The sequence below is a fragment of the Andrena cerasifolii genome, chromosome 15 (genome assembly GCF_050908995.1).
Source record: "Andrena cerasifolii isolate SP2316 chromosome 15, iyAndCera1_principal, whole genome shotgun sequence".
In the NCBI taxonomy this organism is placed as follows: domain Eukaryota; kingdom Metazoa; phylum Arthropoda; class Insecta; order Hymenoptera; family Andrenidae; genus Andrena; species Andrena cerasifolii.
Window position 1 is genome coordinate 8,999,270 of NC_135132.1, and position 23,818 is coordinate 9,023,087.

At 45.2% G+C, this 23,818-nt stretch overlaps 4 protein-coding genes and 1 long non-coding RNA gene across 14 annotated transcripts; 3 read left to right on the forward strand and 2 right to left on the reverse strand.

Annotated features, from left to right (window-relative positions):
• The first annotated feature begins 852 nt into the window (after window positions 1-852).
• LOC143376863 (uncharacterized) lies at window positions 853-3,240 on the forward strand. Of its 3 annotated transcripts, none has more exons than XM_076827617.1 (3): window positions 853-1,007; window positions 1,081-2,942; window positions 3,100-3,240. In XM_076827617.1, the coding sequence occupies exon 2, from the start codon at window positions 1,166-1,168 to the stop codon at window positions 2,939-2,941; it is 1,776 nt and encodes a 591-aa protein (XP_076683732.1). In that variant the 5' UTR covers window positions 853-1,007; window positions 1,081-1,165; the 3' UTR covers window position 2,942; window positions 3,100-3,240. The 3 variants fall into 3 exon arrangements, with proteins under 3 accessions (XP_076683732.1, XP_076683734.1, XP_076683733.1); XM_076827618.1 differs by having other exon boundaries at window positions 855-1,013; XM_076827619.1 differs by lacking the exon at window positions 3,100-3,240 and having other exon boundaries at window positions 1,081-3,036.
• Window positions 3,241-4,559: 1,319 nt separating this feature from the next.
• LOC143377010 (leucine-rich repeat flightless-interacting protein 2) lies at window positions 4,560-10,099 on the reverse strand. 6 transcript variants are annotated; one of them, XM_076827896.1, is made up of 9 exons: window positions 9,711-10,099; window positions 8,519-8,705; window positions 7,785-7,911; window positions 7,560-7,699; window positions 7,215-7,478; window positions 7,017-7,158; window positions 6,169-6,294; window positions 5,885-6,099; window positions 4,560-5,793 (listed from the first exon to the last, which is right to left on the reverse strand). In XM_076827896.1, the coding sequence occupies exons 2-9, from the start codon at window positions 8,600-8,602 to the stop codon at window positions 5,683-5,685; spliced, it is 1,209 nt and encodes a 402-aa protein (XP_076684011.1). In that variant the 5' UTR covers window positions 8,603-8,705; window positions 9,711-10,099; the 3' UTR covers window positions 4,560-5,682. The 6 variants fall into 6 exon arrangements, with proteins under 6 accessions (XP_076684011.1, XP_076684013.1, XP_076684014.1 ...); XM_076827898.1 differs by having other exon boundaries at window positions 9,629-10,099; XM_076827899.1 differs by lacking the exon at window positions 9,711-10,099 and adding an exon at window positions 9,421-9,436.
• A 631-nt stretch (window positions 10,100-10,730) lies between these two features.
• On the forward strand, window positions 10,731-13,541 carry LOC143377011 (uncharacterized protein F54F2.9). The gene is made up of 7 exons (XM_076827902.1): window positions 10,731-11,143; window positions 11,218-11,319; window positions 11,375-11,593; window positions 12,182-12,426; window positions 12,502-12,802; window positions 12,875-13,090; window positions 13,159-13,541. Exons 1-7 carry the CDS (start codon window positions 10,997-10,999, stop codon window positions 13,222-13,224), a joined length of 1,296 nt encoding a protein of 431 aa, XP_076684017.1. The 5' UTR covers window positions 10,731-10,996; the 3' UTR covers window positions 13,225-13,541.
• A 944-nt stretch (window positions 13,542-14,485) lies between these two features.
• Window positions 14,486-20,150, reverse strand: Pea (ATP-dependent RNA helicase pea). Its single transcript, XM_076827891.1, has 12 exons — window positions 20,021-20,150; window positions 19,733-19,937; window positions 19,546-19,631; window positions 18,120-18,884; window positions 17,801-18,042; window positions 17,423-17,727; window positions 16,932-17,361; window positions 16,604-16,862; window positions 15,709-16,532; window positions 15,416-15,619; window positions 15,158-15,338; window positions 14,486-14,795 (listed from the first exon to the last, which is right to left on the reverse strand). The coding sequence occupies exons 2-12, from the start codon at window positions 19,824-19,826 to the stop codon at window positions 14,574-14,576; spliced, it is 3,612 nt and encodes a 1,203-aa protein (XP_076684006.1). The 5' UTR covers window positions 19,827-19,937; window positions 20,021-20,150; the 3' UTR covers window positions 14,486-14,573.
• A 386-nt stretch (window positions 20,151-20,536) lies between these two features.
• On the forward strand, window positions 20,537-23,812 carry LOC143376872 (uncharacterized). Of its 3 annotated transcripts, XR_013087181.1 has the most exons (6): window positions 20,537-20,648; window positions 20,882-20,990; window positions 21,360-21,483; window positions 21,556-21,597; window positions 22,712-22,922; window positions 23,186-23,812. It is a non-coding gene; the product is annotated as an uncharacterized LOC143376872 (long non-coding RNA). The 3 variants fall into 3 exon arrangements; XR_013087182.1 differs by having other exon boundaries at window positions 21,337-21,483; window positions 22,712-23,812; XR_013087180.1 differs by having other exon boundaries at window positions 22,712-23,812.
• Window positions 23,813-23,818: the final 6 nt, after the last annotated feature.

Below are 23,818 nucleotides of genomic sequence, written 5' to 3' on the forward strand. Positions count from 1 at the left end.
AGAATTATTAGGCGCTATAAATTAGAGTAGGCGACTGGTCTGCTGGAATTCAGCGCTGATTTAAGGGATCCGCATTTACACCACCTTGAAAGTGGAAAAAATGCAAAAATTAACCAGAACTATTAGGAAACGAACAAAGATATTTAAAGATTGATCAAAGGATGGGCTTTATTATAACACGTCCGTGCTTTTACAACGTCGGTGATGAATTGAGAGGCGAAGAAACAGGCTTCTTCGTACGTTCGTTCCTCCTTTTAAAATTAATACATTGTTTTCGAGCGATAAGGAAGGAGGCGAAGACAAATTTCAAATGTAATAAACTTCATCCTTAACTCTTTAAAGTTCGAACTTCGCGCTTCAAGAGCTTGCGCTAAACGCCGCTAGAGCGAGAATCGCAACTCGCAACACTAGAGGCATGGTAATAGGGATAAGCGTTAATTGGGACATCTACCCTAACCCCTTAATTAAAATCTACGACAATAATAATAGAATTCTCGATTAAATTTTAAAAATACATCGTTGCAACCTCGCTGCAACGGAAATAATTAAATGAAGCAGATATCGTTTTATTCGTGATTCAATATTTACAGAAACCGATAATAAGTTACAGTCCTCTCGATTAAATTTTAAAAATACATCGTCCACCCTCCTTCGAAAACGGCGCCACAGTAAATGCCGGCACCGTAACCTAAAATTCCCCACTTGCGGGTACCGCAATTTACGTAGAGATATTTCATTCCTATCCGGTGCAGCCCCTTTTTCTTCGACCAATCAGCTTAAAGTTTCGCAAATTTCAAACATAGGTCCGGTATGCTTCATAACCGACCGCGAGCTTTTCTGTCTTTGACAGTCTTTGACTACTAAATACTTGAGGCAGGCGGCCGTTGCCGAGAGGTCCACTGGCTCGAGCTTCAAGACCGTTCACCAGCGTGCGACGAAACGTTTCATCTGAAAGCGCGACTGGTAAAAGGAGGCTGCGAAGGGAGGGCCAAGTTCTTTCTAAGAAGGTGTATGTACGTTTCATCATCAAGGAAGTAAGTGCTGCTTATCCAGCTTTCTCATACACTCTCTCCTCTGCAGATTATGCTTGGACATCGTCCAGCCTGCAGGGGTTTACTGTAATAGCTCCTGGACATCTTCGTAGTCAGTTCGGCTGCTTCTGGAAATGATGGACAACTATTGCGCTCCGCAATGGGCAGACTTCACGCGCAGCCCCCAACTGCCCTCGGACAGTTACTTCGAAATAGAGCACGCCGTGCACGAACCTTCGCTACCTTTTAAGACCTACGTCCACTCCGACTTCTCCTTGGAGTCCGTGGAAGAACGCGCAGAGGGTTCGCCCGTCGTAAAGCCGCGTTTTAAAGACAGCTTGGAACCTCTGGAAAACCCTCAGCCTAACGTGGCTTACTTCATACCCCACAGCAACAGGAAGGCACCTCCGAGAGAGACCAACGACGACCGCGGCTTGCGCAGAACTATGGCTAACTTGAGGCTCGACGAGCAATCTCGTAAAGCTCAATACACGTGGAACGTCTCTCCAAGCGGTCGGACGTCGACGACACTGTTCAGAGCTAAAGTAGAGGTACCGGAGAGATTTAGAAAAAGTGCCCGCACATCGGAGTCGAAGAGCTCCGTTGTTGGTAAATCTGTAAGAAATAATCGAGCGACGAGGGGTGCAAAGGAGGAAACGAATGCGCAAGGCGCTTCAACGAAGAACACGAGTAAATCGATGGTAAATTCAGAACTGGGTAGTTGCTCGGAGTACGCCGAAACCGACGCTCCGAGGAAGAGACCGTCTCACGGATCTCGTCGGAGGCAGTCGGAATTGTTCAGGAGAAGCTCGACGGGCAAGGCGCCTAAGGTGCTCACGTGCCAATACCGCAGGCGAAGCCTGTTGAAGTACCGCAGGTGCTCGAACAAGTTCGTAAGTATGGCGGAGGCGGTCCTTAAATTCCAGAATGCGGTGCCGCAACGTTTTCGTACCGTCAGCCGCAACGAGATGAAGCCCGGACCGCTGATGAAACTCAAACGGCGGTCTCCGTTGAAACTGACGCAACCGATTTCCCCTGCGTTGAGGTGCAAGCAGAGGTCCAGGCAGACCACGATTTTAAGCCAGGAAGAGCGCGAGGCTCTGGAGCTTGAGGAGATGAAGAAGCATCAGATTAAAGCGAAGCCTGTGCCAGTCGATATTCTGAAAGCTCCGTGTAAATTAAAGGAGGTGGCGAAGAAACCTATTACCATTACGGAGGAGTTTAGGTTCGCCCGGCCTAAGAAAACACCCCACGCTGTGGACGATAAGGAGTGCAATAGTAAAACTGCCGCGCCGACCGCGCGCCTCGCCAGGTCCTCGAATATCTCTCAGAACGAGAATTGCACGGAACAGGCCACGGAAAGCTCGGCGAAGTCCGTGAAGAATTGTCTGCCGTCCAGTTTCGAAGCCCGGAATAAGCTGTTCCAAAAGAAGAGGGAGGAGAACTTGAAGAACCAACAGCTTCAGGAAGCCAAGAAACTCGCGACGGAGTTCCATGCGAAGCCTGCGCCTAACTTTTTGAAACCCAGGAAGCCTGGTAAAGAGCAGAATGTGAGAAGGTCCGTGGTTGCGTGCCCGTTCAGCTTCGCGGAAAGAGACAAGGGCCTCGCTAAAAAGAAAGAAGAGCATATTAAAGAGCTCCAGGAGCAGGATAAGAAAGCACACGTTTTCCATGCCAACCCTGCCCCTCCTTTTAAACCCGTCACCATTCAGGGTTCGTCCAAAGGGAACCTACGAAGCAAGGAGAAACTTCCGACCAGCCCTAGGCATCTTGCGACGAGAGAAACTAGAAGTTTCAACGATCAAGAGAATAAGCAGCCAAATAGCATTCCTAATCCCACGATTTGCCCTACTGCGAAGAAAGAAACTGTTAAGAAACAGTGTAAAACTTCGCGACGGACAAACGCGTGAGGTAAAAACTGGAGGTCTTATTTTCGAAGATCAATTCTGCCAACTTGCGTAGCTCAACGTTTCCCAACTTCTCCATCCGTTTTACTTCTAGCTTTCTTCTTCCCCAGGTCATTTCGATTTTTACCTCTCTTAGCTGTACACATTTCGCTCTTTTACAGATTTCTGGGACCTCGAAAATTTATGCGCAGGCCTTGCATGAAACTCTGCCGCGAACTTCTGCATTTGCTGGATCTACAGGTTCTCCCGATTCTCCTCTCTTCCTTTCAAACTGTTTACGCCCTTTGAAACTGGATAGCAGGAAGAGAAGGAGAAATTGTTGAAGAAGTTGGGAAGGGCTGAACTACGCAAGTTGGCAGAAGTAAACGCCAGGCTGATGCCAGTATACGGAAGCCTGGCTAATCTGAAATCAACTATCCCTCCAACCGACCCGCGCAGACTTGCACGTACAAGTAGAAGTAGAACGAAGAGGGTTTTTTTAACTTTATACGACTTTATATAGTTTGAGCCATTCGACAATTATACCGAGTATAATATGTAGTAAATATGTTAAGTACTAGTCTGTTTGTAAAATGTTTTTATTGGTCAGATGATACTTCAGTCGAGGTATAGCAAGTTTTAAAACATGCACGCATGGTGCTGCAATAAAGTTATGTTTATATAGAATTGCAACTGCATCTCAGGCGCACGACGTGGTTATAATTGCTCCGCAAATTTAATAATCACCTCGCTGAGTCCTATGTTCTTAATTTGAATATCTAAATCTCTTTCTGGATAATAAAGAATCTTTTTCTCTTTCTGTACAAACGGTATGCATGGTGAATTATTTGTGTCGGGCGTATACCAAGCGGGAATGGTTCGGTAATTTTCGAATTAATTCACTGTCGAGTTTCATGTACTTAGCTCCCCCCTCCTTTTTCGCGTATGTCCCTTTAAATACAGGGGTCCCAAAATTCAGGAACTTCCCGGAACGTGTTACATCCTGACGTAAGAAGATCGAAAAGTCCTTTGCCGTTTTGGGATCCGAGTCATAAAAAGTTTTGTCTTATTCGCAACAGGAATTTCTTCAGTCTTGATAAGTCTTGAATAGGACTGTGCGGAGACGAGGAGGAATCGAAGATGGTTCAAAATTTAATAACGATCACCCTCCGCTTTTAAATAAATGAATCTTCGGGAAATTTTTAACAAACACTTTAATTCAATAACAACTCTTAAAGTGTTTAAATTCGGGGATTCACGGTTTGGAAGTCTTACGTTGAATCTATAACCAAACTCTTGGCAATTGAATTTACGATGAAAAATATAAAGATATGAATAAATAAATACTTCACAGTATAAAAGAATATCATTTGAAAATAGAACTTTGGAGGTCGTTGAGTGTAGTAGGTAAGGTAGAGGATCGGAAGAGAGAGGAGTGCGCGCAGTAAAAGCGAGCACACCTTATATCCTTACATCATGGCACAGACTACGCGTATTTGTTTTAACATCAAAGCTGGTATTCGCTTTCAACTAACTGTACGGCCTTTTCCATTATTTTGATCTCCTGTTTCACGTTTTAAAGATGTGCTACTTCAGTTTCTATGTGACAGAAAATGTATACAATAAATGTTTATACCAACAGTATTATATAGCTTCAACAACATGGTTTAATTTATTTCGAATGTACAAAGACCACACTATCATACATCTACTTTCTTTACTTCGCATCAGTCCAAGGAATAAAAGTCAGTTCTGGAGGCAATTCAATAGTGAAGTGCTATACATTAAAGTTGAACACTGAGCCTGGCGATGTGATCAGCGATAAGAAATCTCGCAGAACCTTCCGATACATCGTACAAATTCCGATTTACTCCCCCCGAGTACAACAAATGCGATATAAAATTAAAAATGCTTATCAAATTCTGCTGCTCCCTTCATCGACAGTAGAAGGCGAGCGGCATCGATGCTGCATCCCCGTTTGATATCTAGTTTCCATATTCTTTTTTTTTTTGTTCCTTTAAACTATAACACGTTCCTTATAGAAGTTATAAATATTTTGTATCTTTAGAAATATATTTATAAATTATTCGATGTAAAACAAATTACACTTACTATCAATATACGTACTTTTTTTTTTTCTTCGCTGACATGTACATCACGAATTGCAAATATTACCTGTCCCCTCTCGATGTTGCCTATATTGTCTTTTAACCGAAGAGCAGCGTGTTAGCGGAGGGTCGCGAGTAAAGTACGAACCGGGAACTACGTACGCTTGCGATGTACAAGCCAGCCAGCCTCCCCCCCTCGAGTAATGTACAAAGAATCGTCTCCACAACTGCCTGCGAATTCGCGAGCAAAAGGCTCGGGCGCGTGAAATGCATTCGAGAAGACTGTTATTTCCTCGCTCTCTCGTCGAGAAATGCAGAGTAACGGTTAGTGTAAAAAAAAAAAAGAGAAAATTAACGCGTTGAATACAGAAACAACAGCGCGACTTCACCCCTCGGAGCAGTTTAGGCGGCGCGGCACCGAGCAATTACGCCGAGGCTCGCGACTGCTGAGAGGCCATGCCTGGCCCAGTGCCGCGCGTGGAAATCAATCGAGATTACGCGCGATCGCGTAACGATACTACGCACTGGTTCCGTCTTCATAAATTATATTCAGAGTGTTAAGTGGTGTATTTACGTTGAGGCAACATCGGCACACGGTTTCTCGCAGAATAGAAGAAAATGGCAGACTCATTGTACGGGCCCCAGAGTGTCGTCCCGTCAGAGCTCCTTCAGCAGGGCGGACTTGGCGTTTTTAAGCTTGTCCAGTCGCCTCTGCAAGTGGGAGTTCGCCGTCTCCAGCTCCTCCACGCGGCCCTGGGTCTCCCTGACCTGTAAAAGTGAATCGTCACAGAAGCTCGCTCGAATTAGAAAGCGAGGGGGGAGGGGGGGGGGGAGAGTCAAGCGGCATAGGTGTCCTCACTTCTCTCTGCAGCTTTCTCTTCTCCACTTTTAATTCGTCCTCCGCCTTTTCGGACGCCTCTGCCGCCGACTTGTAGCGTATCACTTGACTCTCTAGCCTGGCCACCGTCGCCTGCAGAGTGGACATGTCCTGCTCCGCTTTCTGCAGCTTGAACTTGTAGTCGGCCAGGAGCTTGTTCGCCTCTCGTTGCACATCCTCCGAGTCCGATAGACAACCTGTTAAATGGAAAACCAAAGGATGAAGGCTTAGCGTCTCTGAGCGGTGTGTTTCGACTAAACACCGACCTAATACTGAACCGGGAGATCTCTCCGACCTCACGCGGTTTCTCGTTTCCTCCAGTTCCAATCTCAGATGCTGTATCTCATCCTGCAGCTCCTTCTTCTCGGAGGCGAACTTTCTCAGCCGGACATCTGCAATTCGCGTTAAGGGGCATCGTTTTATTTCGCTCGAGAGAAATGGATTAAGGGGTCATGCCTAGTTGGCGGGCGAAAAAAGAACGTGATTTTCGGGAATTTTTGGTGGAAAATCTAATGCGTATTTTTTTACAACTATTCGCTTATTTTAAAAACACATATGTTCAGCAACTCTCAGTAATTTTGTTATGGGAAAATATTGAAAAATTAACGAATAACAGCCACTCTCCCGGAAGCTATTTTTTTTTAGCGGTTTAAAATATAAAATTCTTCTATAGAACACTTTTTATTTATGAAGGCGAACAAAAAAATGAAATTTCTATTTTCGAGGACTATTTTTTAAACATTTAAGGGGGGGCATATACCTAAATATGCGAAAAAGATAAAAATCTTATTTTCAGTGTTTGATGTCATGTTTCCTGAAAATTTGGGACCGAAATTTGCAAAAATATCAAAGCACCTTTCTCGTTATCCGATCGAGCACAAACTTTACACGCATTTTTTTTAATTATTTGGAACTATTCTGGAGGGTGCCCCGAAGAAAATCTTGAAAAAATTTTTACCAAGAGTAAATAAGAGCCACCTTAATGTACATCTAAAATAAGGGAATAGTTGTAAGAAGCATACATCACATTTTTCACAAAAAAATTCCCGAAAATCACGTTCTTTTTCGTCCGCCAACTAGGCACGACCCCTTAATGATCGCTGCGATTAGGTACCTAATGAACCCTTTCCAGCATTTTGTAACAGTTCTGCCGCCTCTGTACTGACTAGGACTCTTCGTCTTGGCCGCGGACCGTTCTCAATGTCGTTCTCCTCGTTCTCGCTTCCCTCGTCCTCAATAATAACTAAACCGTTCTCCTGCAAGAATATCGTAAGTTCGATGCAACAACGATAAATCGTCGAGTGGTACGTACTTGTATAAGCGTATCTCTTTCCGCTAGTTGTGCGTGGCATATATCTAAATCCTCCTTCAATCTCTGACTGATTCTTTTCAACTGTTCCGACTCCCTATTCTTCTCTCTAAGTTCTCTACGAAGCTGTGCAACCGTCTCCTCCAGTTCCTCCAGCTTGTCTTTCAGTAAATCGACTTGATAGGCGTACGAAGACTTCTCGTTGTCCAGCTGAGCGTTAGCTATCATAGCTTTCCTGAACTTCTCCTCGAACTCCTTCAGCTCTAACTGCAAAAGCAAACGGGAAGGAAACATTTGTGTACTTCTACTCTCTCTCCTTTTTTGCTAAGTACAAGGAATTAATAGTACCCTGAGGTCTCGGTTCAGGCCAGCGTCCTCCAGAGAGTCTTCGGAAGATCGACGGCTGGATTGAAAATTGTTAGAATTGGTAAGGAGCCGCGACGCCCTCACCGAATCCGGAGTCACTCTCATTGTTCTATTGACATCGGCTGAAACATCAGAAAGGAGAACGCTTTACCCTCGTGCAACTGCGAACGAGCAGTAATTAACGTTCTCAATCTCTTAAATAAATACTTGTACACATGTCGTAAACTCTATCCGCATTCTCCTCCGCCTCTTTCTGCTGCCTCTCTAATTCGCGCATCCGTATCTCTCTCGCCTCCGCTCTCGCCTGTCTCCTCGCGGCTAATCTAGCTTCTGCCTGAAAGTACGCACGGAAAGTCCAGCCTGTTACCAGAGACACAGCTCCACATTAAATTTCTCGACGCATCCAACGCATGATATAGCGAAACACTCTAACAAGTATATTAATAAATGAGATTTGTTACTCGCCATGAGAATGACACGTATATGCGTAAGTACAAAGCCCAGCGATCCGCTTCGGACCCATACTTACATTCCTCCTGAGTCGCAGGGTGAGATATTAATCACATTGATCGTTTCAACACATAACATACGATACCTAGATATCAAGACCGCCGTTACTTTCCCTGTTCTCTACACGCTCTTACTTCGATATAGACTTATCACACGTGATGTAATTCCCCGACCCAACACAACCATGCGTAAGCGCCAAGGTCAAGCACACGTACGGCGGCAGTTAGTCTCTTTGTATATCAAGATAACACGATCGATTTAGCGATAACAGCGAAGTTTAAGTCTCGAAGAGAAATATTCATCGAGCTCCCATCGGGGCCTTCGCAAAGAATTTCGAGAGCCCCCCGAAATCTGAAAAGCTACGCCTCTCTTCTCCTCGTCTCTCCGTCGACTCCGCCCAGTTGCTTAGTTATAAAATAATCAGGCCATACCTCCTTGGCTATCTGATCGAGAGCCTGATCCTCCGCCGAGTGCCGCGTGGCGGTCCGCCTGCGCCCAGCTATCGCAGACTCCATTCTGTACTCTGTGCTTTAACAAACGCTTTTCGCTCGAGCGAACGGCGTACTCGCGCTAGCCAGATCCACGTCCGTCACCGCAACAAGAAGACAAACCACCACGCTAAAGGACAAAGGGACATTACGCTAAAAGTGTGCGACTATGTTTCCAAGCATGATCCTCATTAATATGCATTACGAGTGATTCGCTGATACCATCGGACTTATTATACAAATGGGAGAGCGATGCTTGGATGCGAATTATGCGGCGAATCAAGCGTTAACGTCGGAACATTGCAGGGCGAGCTAATTCGCGGCCACATCGACTGTTTCACCGTCGTCAAGGTGGCCTTCCACAGGGGACGCTGATAACGCGTTACGCAACATAGATATTTCGCACGCAGGCCGTTAGAATTATCTGTTCGCTAATCGTCGAGCCTGAATGTCTTCGCGGGCTTATGTTGAAATTGTACAGGGTGCAAGTAAACAGAGGAATACCGACGACTACAGTCTGACTTTCGAGAGTTGAGACCTGGGGACAAACATTTCTCCCAGGAGAAGGGAAGGTGTTTCCGAAGTGCGACTTCAATTTGTTTAAATTTCTCTCGGCTGGAAATTTGCTCAAGAACCACTGGGACCAACAGCGATCTACGAAGACGAGTGCCGATTAGCTCCCGTACTTCCCCCGGAGTTAGAGGTTGACAATACCCGGCGGCGCGGAGGCACCCCCCTCGGTAGGCGAAGAAAGAATTCAGGACAGGTAAAAACGTCCTTTGGACTTCTAACGTTACAGCGTTTTCACGCTAAGAATAACACCTTGGCGGTGCGGTTCTAATTACGTGTTTGCCTGCGCTTGGAGGAGCATCGTCGCCGCGTCGACTCCCCGTGGAATTTCGCGTATCTGGCCAGTTACCGCGGATTTCTATATAAAAGGTGGCGAGCGGTGCACTCGCCGAAACACGTCCATATACATGTACATATATATATATATTCGATAGACTCGCACACCCACACATCACGGCCGAATACATGCAAATAGGGCCTTACTGTATCCTCGATCCTTTTTTTCTCTCTCTCTCTCCCCCCTCGCAGTTTCCCCGACTGTGTCCAGCGATGAAGTGAGACTTACGATGGAAGTGAACGCTGTCAGCCAGCGGATGGGTGCATCGTTTTCCCGAGGGAACCGCGTGCGAAAATAAACCGGGAGACACTATAAATACAATCGATGGGAATCGGATGAGTCCGCCAGGCACGATGACCATCCGCGGGCGGAGGAACTAAAGAGCGCGGCCTCCGTGCGCAGTCAGCCGCGGTCCATGGGGACCGCACACCCCGATTCGAGCTTGGCAGGCGAGGACTTTAGCTAACGTGCCCTTTACAGGCGGCTGCTCGCGGAAACAGTGCGCTGAGCAGCCCTCGAACACAGCGGAAGACACATCTCCTCGATCCGACGCCCTGGCACACGGCGATATGCACGCGAATGCGATGCCACACACACTGCGCCGCGCCTCTAAATCACCGTGGCACCCGTGGCGCCACCTGGCGGGCGCGCATGCGTCGGTAAGACCGCCTCTTGCGAATCGTAATCGTACACCTCTTCGTCGACATAACCTGTGTTTAATTGGTCGACGAGAGCTTTGAGAGGGAATAAATTGGGCTTATTCGAGTTATAATGCTTCTTTTGGGAGTTCGTTGCTTTTTTTCTTAGGTCGCATGGTTATTTAGGCCCCTGGTACGCGTACTATAAATTTAGAAGCGAAAACCACGGACGTAGGTGGAATTCGCTCTATGAGATTTAAGAAATCGTAATTAATTCTATTTCATCGATGAACACAAGAAAACAGTAAGATTTCAAAGTCGATTTTCTAAAAAATTAAGCGCGATATCAAAAAACCTAACTCTTTCTTTTCTACTTATAACAGGTAAATAAGTCGAAAAAGAGGAATAAGATTTTTTGATATTTCGCTTAGTTTTCGAGAAAATCGACTTCGAAATTCCTGACATTGCGTCCGGTCGCGTACAGAGAAACCCACCCTAAAGAAAATCGCGGGCGATTTGGGCTTAAGTGGAATTCGCCCGGAGTAGCCCGTCGCGCCTTTCGAACGGGCCCTAAGCCCGATGCAACAGATACAGACGCACATATATACCGCACGTTTAAATCCTGGGCCGTAGTTCTATATGTTTCTTCGACGCGTCCGATACACACGGCCTACGTTCTCGGGACATAACCTCTGCGGGGCCTGCGATGTGGCATTTCCCGTTTTAACATATTTCACGTTGCTTTCTGCCGAATCGCTCCCTTTCAACGAGAGACATGATCGCGGCGTAGACCCTCGGCGGAAAGCGCTACAGTATCAATTCACGTGAACTCGTCGACACGGATATGATTGTACATATATAGTGGATAAAAAAAAGATGAGAGTGTCATTGCTAATCATTGGAGTCCTATGCTTTTTCGACACACACAGATTCACGAGCGCTTGGGACAATGACGAGCTGGAGGTGTTCGACGTCGTCGAGGAAGTCAACCAGAACTTCTACGACGTCCTCGGCGTCCCACAGGTCTGCCTCTCACTCCGCCCTTCCCCGGCGCCACATTCCTGAATCAATTGATCACTTGTCTATGTATGTCGCAGGCTGCGAATGCTTCGGAGATCAAGAAGGCGTTCAGGCGACTGTCGCTGCAGCTACACCCGGATAAGAATCCTGCGGAGGACGCCGAGCAACAGTTTAGAAAAGTAAGGGACAGCGAAGCCGCGCAGGATGAATGTGCAATGATACTTTGGCTTTCAGTTGGTTGCTGTGTACGACGTGCTGAAGGATGCTGGGAAACGGCAGAAATATGACAACGTCTTGGTCAATGGATTGCCGAACTGGCGATCAGCTGTATATTATTACCGCCATGTGCGGAAGATGGGGCTCCTAGAATTAAGTATAATTTTATTCTCAGTCATTACAGTCGGACAATATCTAGTGGCGTGGGCAGCGTATTTTGAGAAGAGATATACATATGTACGTAAAAAATCGCGGCTGTATTTGCGAAAGGGACCGCTGTCCGATCGAGAGAAAATATAAAATTTTAGCTTCGGCAATTAATGCGTTCAAAAGACACGGGGGTAATCGTGCATAAAAGGATGGACTTTACCAATTTTTTTTAATCACTTTACCGCGGTCCTCCCTCTTAACAATATTTCTGTTGACTTGTATCGAAACAACGCATTCCACTTTCCAACTTTTCCCGGGTATTAGTATTGGTTCGGGCTAGATTAGCGCGGGGGGCGCGCGGCCGCTCGCGGGCGCGTAAAGCATGGTAGCGAACCGATGTGAGTACAGAAATAAAAAATGGCAGGACCGGGAGGATTCCCGGGTAGGGGGGCTTGCACCAACGTCCAAAAAATTTTCAAAAAAGAAATTAATTTTTTTATTAATGTTTCGGAAACTAATAAATACCCGAAGCTACAATTTTAGATTTAGCGTCCACACCCCCTACTCAACCCTCCCCCCAAACCTCATCTCGATCGGCCATCGGTCCATTTCGGAATAATATCCAGAATCGCTGTTAAGTATCTAGAATATTTTGTAAAATATAATTCGTTGCAGGAGCAAGTGCTGGGTAGTAAGCTTCAGAAGCTGCAGAAGAAGAATAAAAAGGGGAAAATGGACGTGCCAGATTTAGCAGACATTCTGGAGAAGATTCCTACGCCGAGCATTTGGAATACCCTTCCGTTTCAACTTCCGCGATGGGTCATAGGCTTTACGTTGTCGATTCCCAATATAGTACGCGTGATGCACGATGTTTTCGAAGAAAGAAAACGCAGGAAAAAGCAGGAGGAAGAAGAGGCAGTGTGAGCGAATTAAATCGTCGTTAAATATTCTTCTTTTACCGAGTGTGCTTGGAATCTCTCTGTCTACCGTTTCAGGGCTCAAGAGAATGAGCAGCCGGAACCAGAGCCCGTGTCTCGCACTAGGAGGCGCAGGGCAGGCTTCACGCCGCAGGAAAGAAGCAGTAATAACGTCAAGGAATTTTTGAAGAGAGACTGTGATCCAACGAATCACGTGCACCAGAAGCACATTGTGTCCGGCGGCCTGTGGACTGACGACGACATACTAGAGTTAATAAAGCTCGTGAAGAAGTATCCCAGTGGAACACCGGAGCGATGGGATAAGATCGCGGATACTATGAACCGCACAGTCGTAGAAGTTACACATATGGCGAAGAAGGTTTGCTATTTTAATCGAGTAATTTCCCGGCGTCTCGAGGAATGATTCTTACGCGAAGTGTGCGCTTGCTAGGTAAAGGACGAGGGGTTGAAACCTGGCGCGTCCGCAGAAGAGACTACAGAAGAACGTTCGAAGAAAGTAAAGACGTGTGCCGAAGTCGTGGACAGTGTTGCCGATTGGAGCCAAGAGCAACAGAAGGCGCTGGAAGCAGCGCTTATAAAGTATCCTAAAAGCACACTTGTAAACAGATGGGAGAAGATTGCTAATTGCGTCGAAGGGAAAACGAAGGTACGATATTCAAGCTTTACGCCTTTCTCTTTTAAAGTCGATTTTATAGCTTACGATACGTTTGAAAGGACGAGTGCCAAGTAAGGTATAGGCAATTGGTGGACTTAGTGAAGAAGAAGCAACAGACTCAATAGCCTGCCATGTACAAGATGTTCCTTCGACGAAGAGCGTAGTCCATACAATCAAGTCCAGAAATAGCGTCGAATCTGTATCTTGCGGAGAGAAATATTTCATGGCTGTTGTACAACATTTAATACGAATGAATTGCAGATTTCTTAAGGATTCTCTTATACAGAAACGAGGCTCACAAGCACGATGCATTGAGAGTGATAAAAAGTTTATACACGGAGAAGGAAATACTGCTCCTATATCATTTTATCATTAAATGTTTCTGGAGAATGTATTTATTTAATAAATTTAATAACTAATTAAGAGGAAAAGACTGACGAAATGTAATGAATATCATTTACCTAACAAACTATGCATTTCAGTTCTCAAAACCAAAGCGCAGAATATTTCGCTGTACTACTTGATAACGAAATTAGGGCTGGGACTATTTGGCGAATTTTTCGAATACTTCAGTTGCTTAATTATTTGGCGAATATAATTCGAATATCCAAGTATCCAAATACTATTCGAATACTTAAATATTCTACGAATGCTACGAATAAACTTCGAATATAAAGTATTCGAATATTTCAGTATTCAAATACTACTTAGTCAAATTTAACTTACAAGATTTCACCCAATATCCAAGTATCCAAATACTATTCTAATATTTAAGTATTCGAATGCTACGAATAAACTTCAAATATAAAGTATTCAAATGCTACGAATACTTAAATATTCGAATAGTATTCGAATACTTTATATTTGAATAGTATTCGAATACTTTATATTTGAATAGTATTCGAATACTTTATATTTGAATAGTATTCGAATACTTTATATTCGAAGTTTATTCGAATAGTCCCAGCCCTAAACGAAATCGATAGAATACTTTGATACCGCATTATCTATATTCCTCTCGTTAAAATAAGCGTGCACCTCGCTGCAAACTTCCGCGTCAGATATTTTTAGAAACCTCATGAATTCTCTGTTTTAAAATACTAGCAGCTGTTCTCGCAATATTAATGTAAACACATCGAAGGCTATAAATTTACACCCGCAATGAACACAACTGCCTACGAGCCATTCTTTGTACGCGCGATGTAACACGCAAGATAATTTATTTTATTTGTATAAGGGATCATGTAACAGTATGCCCTCTTCTATGTAATTAGTGTGCATTAAAGTAAGAACATTATGTATCAGTTTCTGCCTCGTAAATGGAATGATAGAGTAAGAAAGAATGTTACCTGCGATCTTGGGTATCTCCAATGAATTCGATGCGGATTACACCTTAAGGGCGAACGATTTATTCGTATTCTTAAACGATACGAAACTCTGTACAAAGCTATTTACAGTTTGTATAATAAACGCCTTAATTACGTCTTCTGCGAACCCTGGATATTCGCCAAGCGTTCGGCTCCTCGTACTTATTGTACAGCGGCTCGAGGCGTTGATTCTTCTTGAATTTGCTGAGCTTAGTCGGGTCGCTGAACTTGAAGAACGCCGGGGCAAATTCTACCAGCCATTTCGGGTCAATCGTTGTTACTTCTCTCATGTATTCTTTGGTGGTCTGCACTAATTCGTGGTAAATGACCTGTAGGAAGCAGGAATCGTTTAAAGTTTTGAACTTCCTCCCTCTTTAAGATATTAAGTGGATATTCTACAGTCTCGGCCGAGAATTCGGCCACTTTTCGGTGATGGTTTTTATAATGAAATAAGCAGTTCGCCACCGTGGACTAATCGTGATCACCGCAATCCAAAAACCCATTTCGGGAGATCAGTTGTAATTTTGCAATAAATAAATACATTTACACGAAATCATAACATAATAACCTGTTAAAATGTGCATCATCTGAATACAAAAACCTTTGCATAAAAGTATGCATGTACTTCTTGAAATAAATTCCCAGGGAATCATTCTTTTTCTGACCTTATTGACTGAGGTAATGAACTCACCCATTCAGGCTGTCTATTAAACAACGCGCTGCTCGGGTGAATGTAAACCACTTGGCTATCGACTAGAGTCCTGTATCCTTCTTGCGGATCTTTCTTCGCGGCATTCCTAAAGAAGCCTGAACACACAGCTTTCTGGATCCTCACTGTATTCTTGCCAGCGGACACCACGTCCAATTTGTGCCTGGTAAATAAAGCGTAATAAGTTTTCGTTGGATTGTAGTAGGATCGTATTCAAACACTTCGCGGGGGAATAGCTACCTGTCCATGATACCTAACAGCTGCTTGCGAACATCTTGAGCACGTTTCAGTGTTCTAATCTGCACGAAGTTCTCGTAACACCACGCGTTGCTGAATTTATTATTCCTCCAGGAATTGTAAACCGCTAGTAGAGTCAAGTGGTCGCCTTCGGGTTGATTGAACTTCGCCTTCTTCTGATCAGCCAACGCTTGCTTATCCTTCGGTCTAGGGGATAATAAAATTGAGTCCACCCGCTTTTCAACCATATTTCTTCATCTGACCAAAATAGTTTAATCCCTTAAACTGTGTCTTACCTGTAGAACACGTTCTGAACAGACAGCATGCTGACAATCGTCAATATTTCATCAGAACACTGAAGGTGCACGCTCATGATGAGCATCTTCGACAAGTTAGGCTCCAAAGGGAACTCTGCCATCCTTCTACCCAATCTCGTCAACAGACCTTCGTTATCTAATGCGCTTAAACTGTGCAAGGATTCTAAAGCCATGATCAACGACTCCACAGGCGGAGCGTCCATGAAATCGAAATGCAGCAAGTCGTTGATGCCCATCGTCTTCAGCTGCAGCACTGTGGTCGCCAAGTTGGTCCGCTGGATTTCGGGGACTGGCGTAGGTAACATTTCGTCTCTGTAAGCCCTTTCGGTGTAAAGCCTGTAGCATTTCCCTGGCCCTGTCCTACCAGCTCTCCCCGCTCTTTGCTTCGCAGCGGCTTGGCTGATCGGTGTGACTATAAGACTGTCCATTCCCGTTTTAGAATTGTACACCTTCTGCTTCACGAAGCCTGGATCGACCACATAATAAATGCCGTCGATGGTCAGGCTCGTCTCCGCTATGTTCGTAGCTATCACCACTTTCCTCGAGCCTGGCGGAGCCGGTTCGAATATCCTCGTCTGCATTTCAGAGGGAAGCGCCGAATAGACCGGCAGAATAATTAGCTCGGGTACATCCGGGCCCAGGGACTTCATGCGTTCGTATAAAATCTCGCAGGCAGTGTCGATCTCCTCTTGACCGGTCAAGAACAAGAGTATGTCCCCCGGTGGCTCTCGCAAATGTATTTGCATTACCGTTATAAGCGCTGCGTCTAGGTAATCTGTTTCTGGCTCCTTCGTGTACATCACCTGGACGGAATAATTACAATTACCGATGGTGCCTCGGCAGCTCCGAATAAGACTCGGGCTGATTTACTTGCCTCTACTTCGAACGTTCTGCCGGGGATGGTGAAAATAGGCGCCTCGAAGAAGTACTGCGAGAATTTCACAGCGTCCAGTGTGGCGCTCGTTACGATTAGCTTCAAGTCCGGCCTCCTCCCGACTGCTTGCTTCAGCAATCCAAACAGAACGTCAGTGTGAATCGTACGTTCGTGTGCCTCGTCCAACATTATCACGGAGTACGTCTTCAAATCGAGGTCCATGAGACACTCCCGGAGCAACATACCATCAGTCATGTATCTGCAATGTTTAATATATTATTTAGAGTTCGTTCGATGGAATAAATGTGGGCATAAATTAGTCACTCGCTTTATATTAGTTTCGGGACCGGTGCAATCTTCGAAACGAATCGTGTAGCCCACTTCCTGCCCCAAACGGCAGCCAAACTCCTCCGCGACTCTTTTGGCAACAGACATGGCGGCTACTCTCCTGGGCTGAGTGCACCCAATCTTTCCTCGCGCTGTGAATCCTGCCTCAGCCAAGTACTGCGTGATCTGCGTGGTCTTTCCCGACCCCGTCTCACCGATCACTATCAGAATCTGATTGTCCGTCACAGCTTTCACCAAATCGTCTCTGAGCTTGTATATCGGCAAGCTCTGGCGCTGCTCGAGCAGAGTCAGGTTCGTCTTCTTCCCGAAGGACGACTTCTTTCCGCCTATCACGTGCTTCTTCCATTCGGGCAAATCTTGTGTCTGCAGGCCAATGCCACGCATATTCGCCGCCAGAGTTCTGCTTTCAGCTGTATAAAGAGTATTATGGCGTGTGAAAAAATTCTATAAGAATTCGTAAAAGAGATTTACCTTCTGGCAGAGGGTCGATCCAATTTTTATTGAGCCCCGTAGGAACCGAGTCCATTTCTTGCTCCCTTTGCAGCATCTTCTGCTCCCTCCTTTCCTTCGCCAGTGCGCTTTGCATCATCGCAGCTTGCGCTAACGACCCGTCAGGGTTCTTCACTATACGAACAGGGCTCAGATCTCCGAGGGCCCTTCCGTGCCCATGCAGAAAGGGTGGCTCCTCTTCCACCAATTCGATCTCAACGTCCTCCTCCTCGTCATCTTCGCGCGGTAGAATTCCAGTCTCCATATCGAATTCCGGTAACTCGCTCCTGCCGCGGGGGAAATAAAATAAAGTAGCAAAAAGCCCCGCTCGACTGCCGTCGCAATGCCTCCGAAAATTACCTGTCGATGCACGACGCAGCAAGCATCTGCTTTATCTCCCACTTCTCAGGAGACGACAGTCTCTGCACGCGCTTCCTGGAGTACGTCTCATCTTCGTCCCAGTTTCCCTGCAGTTCTAACAGCGAAGTAGGTCTATCTGGATTACGTAAATGTTTCTCGTCTTCCTCAGGCTTGGCGACAGCCACAACCGGATTCAAATCCCTGCCGGTTTCTTGATCGACGTCTTTCATGCTCAAGGAGACCTGAAGCAATCGAACTTAAATGTGTAGAGTCGCCGCTAAGCTTCTAATGTTTACCTGGTGTTAGGGGTCGTCCTTACCTTTTGTCCACCGATGTTAAGAACTTTCACAAGAACTTTCTGGCCTCTGGACACCACGTCGCTCGCACTGGCCACCCTTCCCTCTCTCCTCAGCTGCGAAATGTGCACGAGCCCCTCCCATCTGCGCTTCAACCCTTCCAACTGGACGAAGCAGCCGAACGGTACGATATTCGCAACCTTGCCCGAATAAATCTTGCCCACTTCCGGGTCCATAGAGAGTTCTTCTATGGACCGTGACCTGGAGCGCTCCGACCCGTGTCTGCCGGAATACTTATCTCTGTGATCGCGGGATTTCGTTGGCCTATCCCTCGACCGCGATCGCTTACGGTCTCTCGATCTGTGACGCCTTCTGTCTCTGGATCTCGAGCGCTCCCGAGACTTGGACCGAGATCTGGACCTGTGCCTCTTTCTGTCCCTCGATCTGCTCTTGTGCCTTCTTCTGTCCTTCGACCTGCTCCTTCGAGGGTGCTTGATCTTCTTCTCAACCACTTCGACCGTCTGGTTCTCCTTCTTGCTCTCCGCGCTGCCGGGCTTCTTGTTCGACGGCGCCAGCTCCTCCAAGCTCGCCATCGCGCTGCTAACTATATCCTCGTCTTTCAGCTCCTTCTCCTCCACTACCTTAGGGTTGTCGTTCGGCAAAGCCAACGCGGGAAACTTTTGCGCCAGCTCGTCCTGCTTGGCCGACGGCTTCGAAGACTTCTCCTGCATCGCCTTGGACGGCTGCATGTGCTGTATTATTCTTAAAAGGTTCGCCATGAACGACTCCTGAAAAAGCGGTTAACGGGTAATGCCACTGTAGAGCTCGGAAAGGCAGCCTGACTTTGAGAATTTCTTATGCGAGTATAGCGAATGGAATACAAAATTTGTTCGAAGGCCTTTATTGTACATACCTTGAAGTATGACCACAATTTTTTTAAAATTTTTTTAATACCAAACGGCGGTGCCACAGCTCAACAAAAGAAGCTTCATCTGATAAAAAAAAACAGTGTTCCGCGGCCGGAAAGATTTCTCCTTCAATTTTTCACCTAGAACAATCACGCACCATTCTTACAAAAAGCAGTACTTCTTAGTTTCCTCGTGTACTTCCCGAGATAGTCTTATATAGTACTTAAACATTCTTGGTTTTTTGTTCTAGGTGAAGAATTGAAGGAGAAATCGTTCCAGCCGCGGAACACTGCTTTTCAGAAGAAGCTTCTTTTGTTGAGCTGTGGTGCCGCGATTCCGTGTTAAAAAAAATTTTAAAAAATTGTGATCACACTCCAAGGTGTGTACAATAAATGCCTCCGCACAAACTTTGAATTCCATTCGCTATACTCGCTTAAAAAATTCTCAAAATCAGGCTGCTCTTCCGGGCCCCAGAGTGGCATTACGCCTTAAGTGTTACAAGATCGGAAACATAAAGCGCGACGCTTCGTAAATTACTGACAGAGAACTCGGCGCCATTCTCGACCAGAACCTTCTTGAACTTGTCCAAGGTGTTGTTCTTCTCCGCCAAGTGAATTATGAACTCGGCTGTAACGGGAACAAGCGTGCGAAGGAAGTATTAGTTACTGCGATGCGGAACGAACGCAGCGCTGTGAGATTGCTGGTGGTACAAGAACGGTATCTTTTACCTAAGTCTTTGTCGTTCAATCCCAAGTGATTCTCCAGCTCGGTGCAAATTTTCGACACCAGTGACAAGTGCTCGAGCTTCTCGACCTCGTCCATTTTAGCGTCTTTATTTGAACAACTATGATCCTGTGAATGTAGAACTGATTACCGTCGACTGTAACCGTTAATTAACATTTCCCAAGGGACACACAGAAATGCGTTTGCGAGCTGAAAGAACGGAAAGTGTTTACTCTTCGGGATGGAACGGTGCGAATTCTGTGTTAATACTTTCCCTTCGATATTGAACGTACCTGATGATGCATGCTCTCATACTCTTGCCGATTGAATGATAGTGAAAGCTTTTACATCAAACATTCTGCAGTGAAACCACGAAATCAAGTTTCCTGAAGTTTCCTCAAACTGGAGCAATAGCGTTGTATGTACGCCGTGTAAAGCCTGCCCTCCAAAGAACTTGTGGAGATATGAAGAACTACTTTGTATTTTCGGGTTTTACAGAGCGCAGCTTTTTCAGCAGTCCATATTGAAGGATGAAATAATCGATGACGTTGGGAAATATCCGAGTGTCCTGGAATTTTGGGAATAGGTCCTTTTTTGACAGAGGTGGTGACTGCAAGAGGTATTTTTGGCGAATTGAGAACAAAATTTGTTGTGCAAATATTTCTATGCGAAATAAAATTATTTGTAAATATTTTGCTGAAATAAACAAAAGTTTCTCATTTCCTTATTCCAAATTAACGCGCACTTCCGGTAAAGAAGTTTTCATGCCGTTTTACCGACGCAGTAAAATATCCGTTCGAAGTAATTGACCCAGGTTCATTGGAACTCGAACGTGATCGTGTTCTGTGGTTCGTTACGTAGCTGTACCCTTTGGCCCAACGATTTTAATCAGCATTTCGTTTGTTTGAAGGTCGTGAACAGGTAGCTACAATTAATCGTCACGAGAGCAAACTATTTCTCATCTGAAACAGATTAATCAGTCCCCGAGATTCCCTTAATTTCTCACACATTACTCGTGTCAATTATCGATTCTCTCGGTTCGACATTTGGTATCAATTTCACCGTTACTATCCAATAAGATCGCGGAGAAATAACTCTCTGTAATAAGAGTGTCAGAATCTTTCTTACACGAATTAGGAAACTGTTTATTTTAGGTTAAGTGGATTTCGAACACTCAATGCTCCCACTTTGGCGCTAAGAATAGTGATTGCGATAATCGAATCGAAGTGACTGGAAGTGCAAATAAATCTCTCTACACTCTAAGTAAGTCGAAATAAATTTCTTTAATTTTCAAAGAAACCTATCTTTTTAAAGCTTCTTTCGGACAACTAAACTACAAAATATATTTCAATTAACCTCGTAGAATACATGAATTATTATCGACCGAATTAGTGAAGTATACAATTTGCGCGATTGACGATCGATACTTTCGATTGCTACGAATCTTTCGATTCTCAGATGGAAAACTCGCACGTACAGGGAAGCGTGCACGCGTCTCGTCGCTTCTCGTACAATTTTCGCGAGCATCTATTGTCCTAGCTCGCGGTACCGCAGTTTGTGAAAAGTTATTCGGTGGATTGTGCATTCGGGATTCCCGTTCGTGTTCCAGTTCCTTTATCCGTCGCTTTTTAGGGGAGAATTCTGTGCTTAAAGGGGACGCCGGTCGGGCAGCAAACAGCGACCGTTAAAAAGACGCGGATTACACCACCGCTCGCGAGTATTCGATGATTCATGGCAGATAAGTTTGATAAAAGAGGTAATAGAATAAAACATAAGATTATTGCATGAGGTTATTGCATGTCTTTATAAGTGATCGAATAATTTTTAGCAGTAGCGTAGTTGACAGGAACGACGCAGGAAATTGAGTAAGGTAAGTACACTGTCATTTGGCCTATTTAAAAGAAAATATAACTCAATCTCGTTTTCCACGAGACTTGAATCGCGAGGGATGCATAACTCGTTACCGATATAAGATAAACGTGATTCATCGTGGAAGAGCAGTTAGATATTTTATTACTCACTTAACTCACTATAATTAACTCATGACAGACTCAACGTGAGTTCAGATCGACTTTTTGCTTAAGCTGGATATTAGGATATTGGATAACTCATTGCAAACTTGGAGTGAGTTAACTCAATGTCGACTTCAGCTGAGATTAACTTAACGCGGATTTAAGCTTCGCGGGGTATTGATTTGAGTTGACTCAACTCAACTTACTTCAAGGTTGAGTTGACTCAACTCAACTTACTTCAAGGTTGAGTTGACTCAACTCAACTTACTTCAAGGTTGAGTTGACTCAACTCAACTTACTTCAAGGTTGAGTTAACTTAACTCAGCTCAACTTAGCTCAACTTAACTCAACTTAACTCAACTCAACTCAACTTAACTGAACTCAAGTCAACTCAACTTAACTCAAGCTTGACTTAAGTTCAGGTTACACATATGGGACCTTATCTAAAAGAAAGTTTAGTGAACTTAAGTCACCCCCAATTTGTAAATCAGCCGTAAGTCACTATGCCCTCGAAAGAGCCGCAATATTCATCGCAAATGGTTATGCAATAGAGAAAGATGGGAGAGCATAACATATTTTATAAGTGAGCTCGAAAATAGACGGTCGTCGGATCAAATAAAAAGTCGCTGAGCCGCGTCTAAAAACTGCCGAAGGGCACACGCGATCGGGGAATCCAGCTGTCAAGCTATAAATCGTTGAACGGCTCGCTTTGTATTCGGCAAATTTTTCCCCAGAACCGGTCCAGTTTCGTTTCTATTCGCAACACGACTCCTGACCAGCAGTCACTCCCTTCATATCCCCACGTTGGCGAATGATTAAGGGTATTCCAGTCTCGCCTATTCAACCACAGCGCCTTCTAATTAAAAAACAATCTCTATCCCCTCCCAGTAGCCAAATCACATTTTCCAGCAGAGTTATTCTGAATCCCACCTATTTGGGTCAGGGCATTGTTAACACGGGTTAATTTATCAGGTGAGCGCTCCTGAAATTCATACGGATTCTACTGATGCAGATGTAAGTGAAGTTCGAACAATTTGACACCGGCATGGCAGGCTCTTCATTTGCTTACAATTAGTGCCGCAAGTGTGCAGGGGACATCCCGCTGTGGGATCGCAATAGGATTGTTATATAGATTCTGGCTATACAGAGTAGCTGAAATTCCAATTGAAGAGTATGGATTAAGGTATAATTTGATTCTGTATTTTTGAAACTTCTCAGAGTTCCTAACCTCATTGGAGATTTACTTATAGTTACGTCAATCACTAATCTATCTAATAACGATCATAAGCCCCCAAGGTTGTAGAACAGAAGAACCGCGATTTCAGAATCACACGAAGATAGCCTGCTATCTTAATACAGATTATCATAGGCAATTACAGTTGGATACAAAGTGACAACGAGGCGATTGCTTCGCATCGACCAATCGTTTGTCTAACTGTACCACAGGCATACGAGGCGACGGTGCCCAAAGCTTCGGACTGCGCGGCCCCCTAGCGAGCAGCGCGTGCACTCGCAAGATTTCTACGCTCCGCAGGAATAACGCGATCTCGTTTGCAAATTTGTCTCGGGGAATTAGGACGTCTGCCTCCATGGTGTTCCCAATTCCCTCGAACGACGAGCCCCGGCAAAGAGTCGCTGTTATAATTACCCTGTCTGGTGGCAGGATCTCTCCCCGTGGCAGATGCATCGTTCGGAATGGCCACGGTGGAAACGCGGGCGTCTACGTGCGTGGCGAGGTTGACCCGTTTAAAAAAGATCACCCTCGCATCTGTTGCTGAGCGCAACAGATCCTCCGCTCGGACGACGGAGAGGCTGGCGGGGCCTCGCAGCAGACAAGGAGAGAAGGAACGTGTTGGCGAACGCACGCGTGCGATCTTCTCTCCTCGTTCCTTTTCATTTTTTTTTCTCCTTATTCTCTTTAATCCCCCTTTTTTTCCCCTGGCTGACGGAGCGCCACGTCACCCGTTCGATTCTCCGTCTTGCGAATATCCCGAGCACGTTATTCCTAGTGGTAAATATTTTGTGATGTGACTAGTGAATTCGCGAGGAAATTCAGAACTCTGTAATTTGTGAATAAAT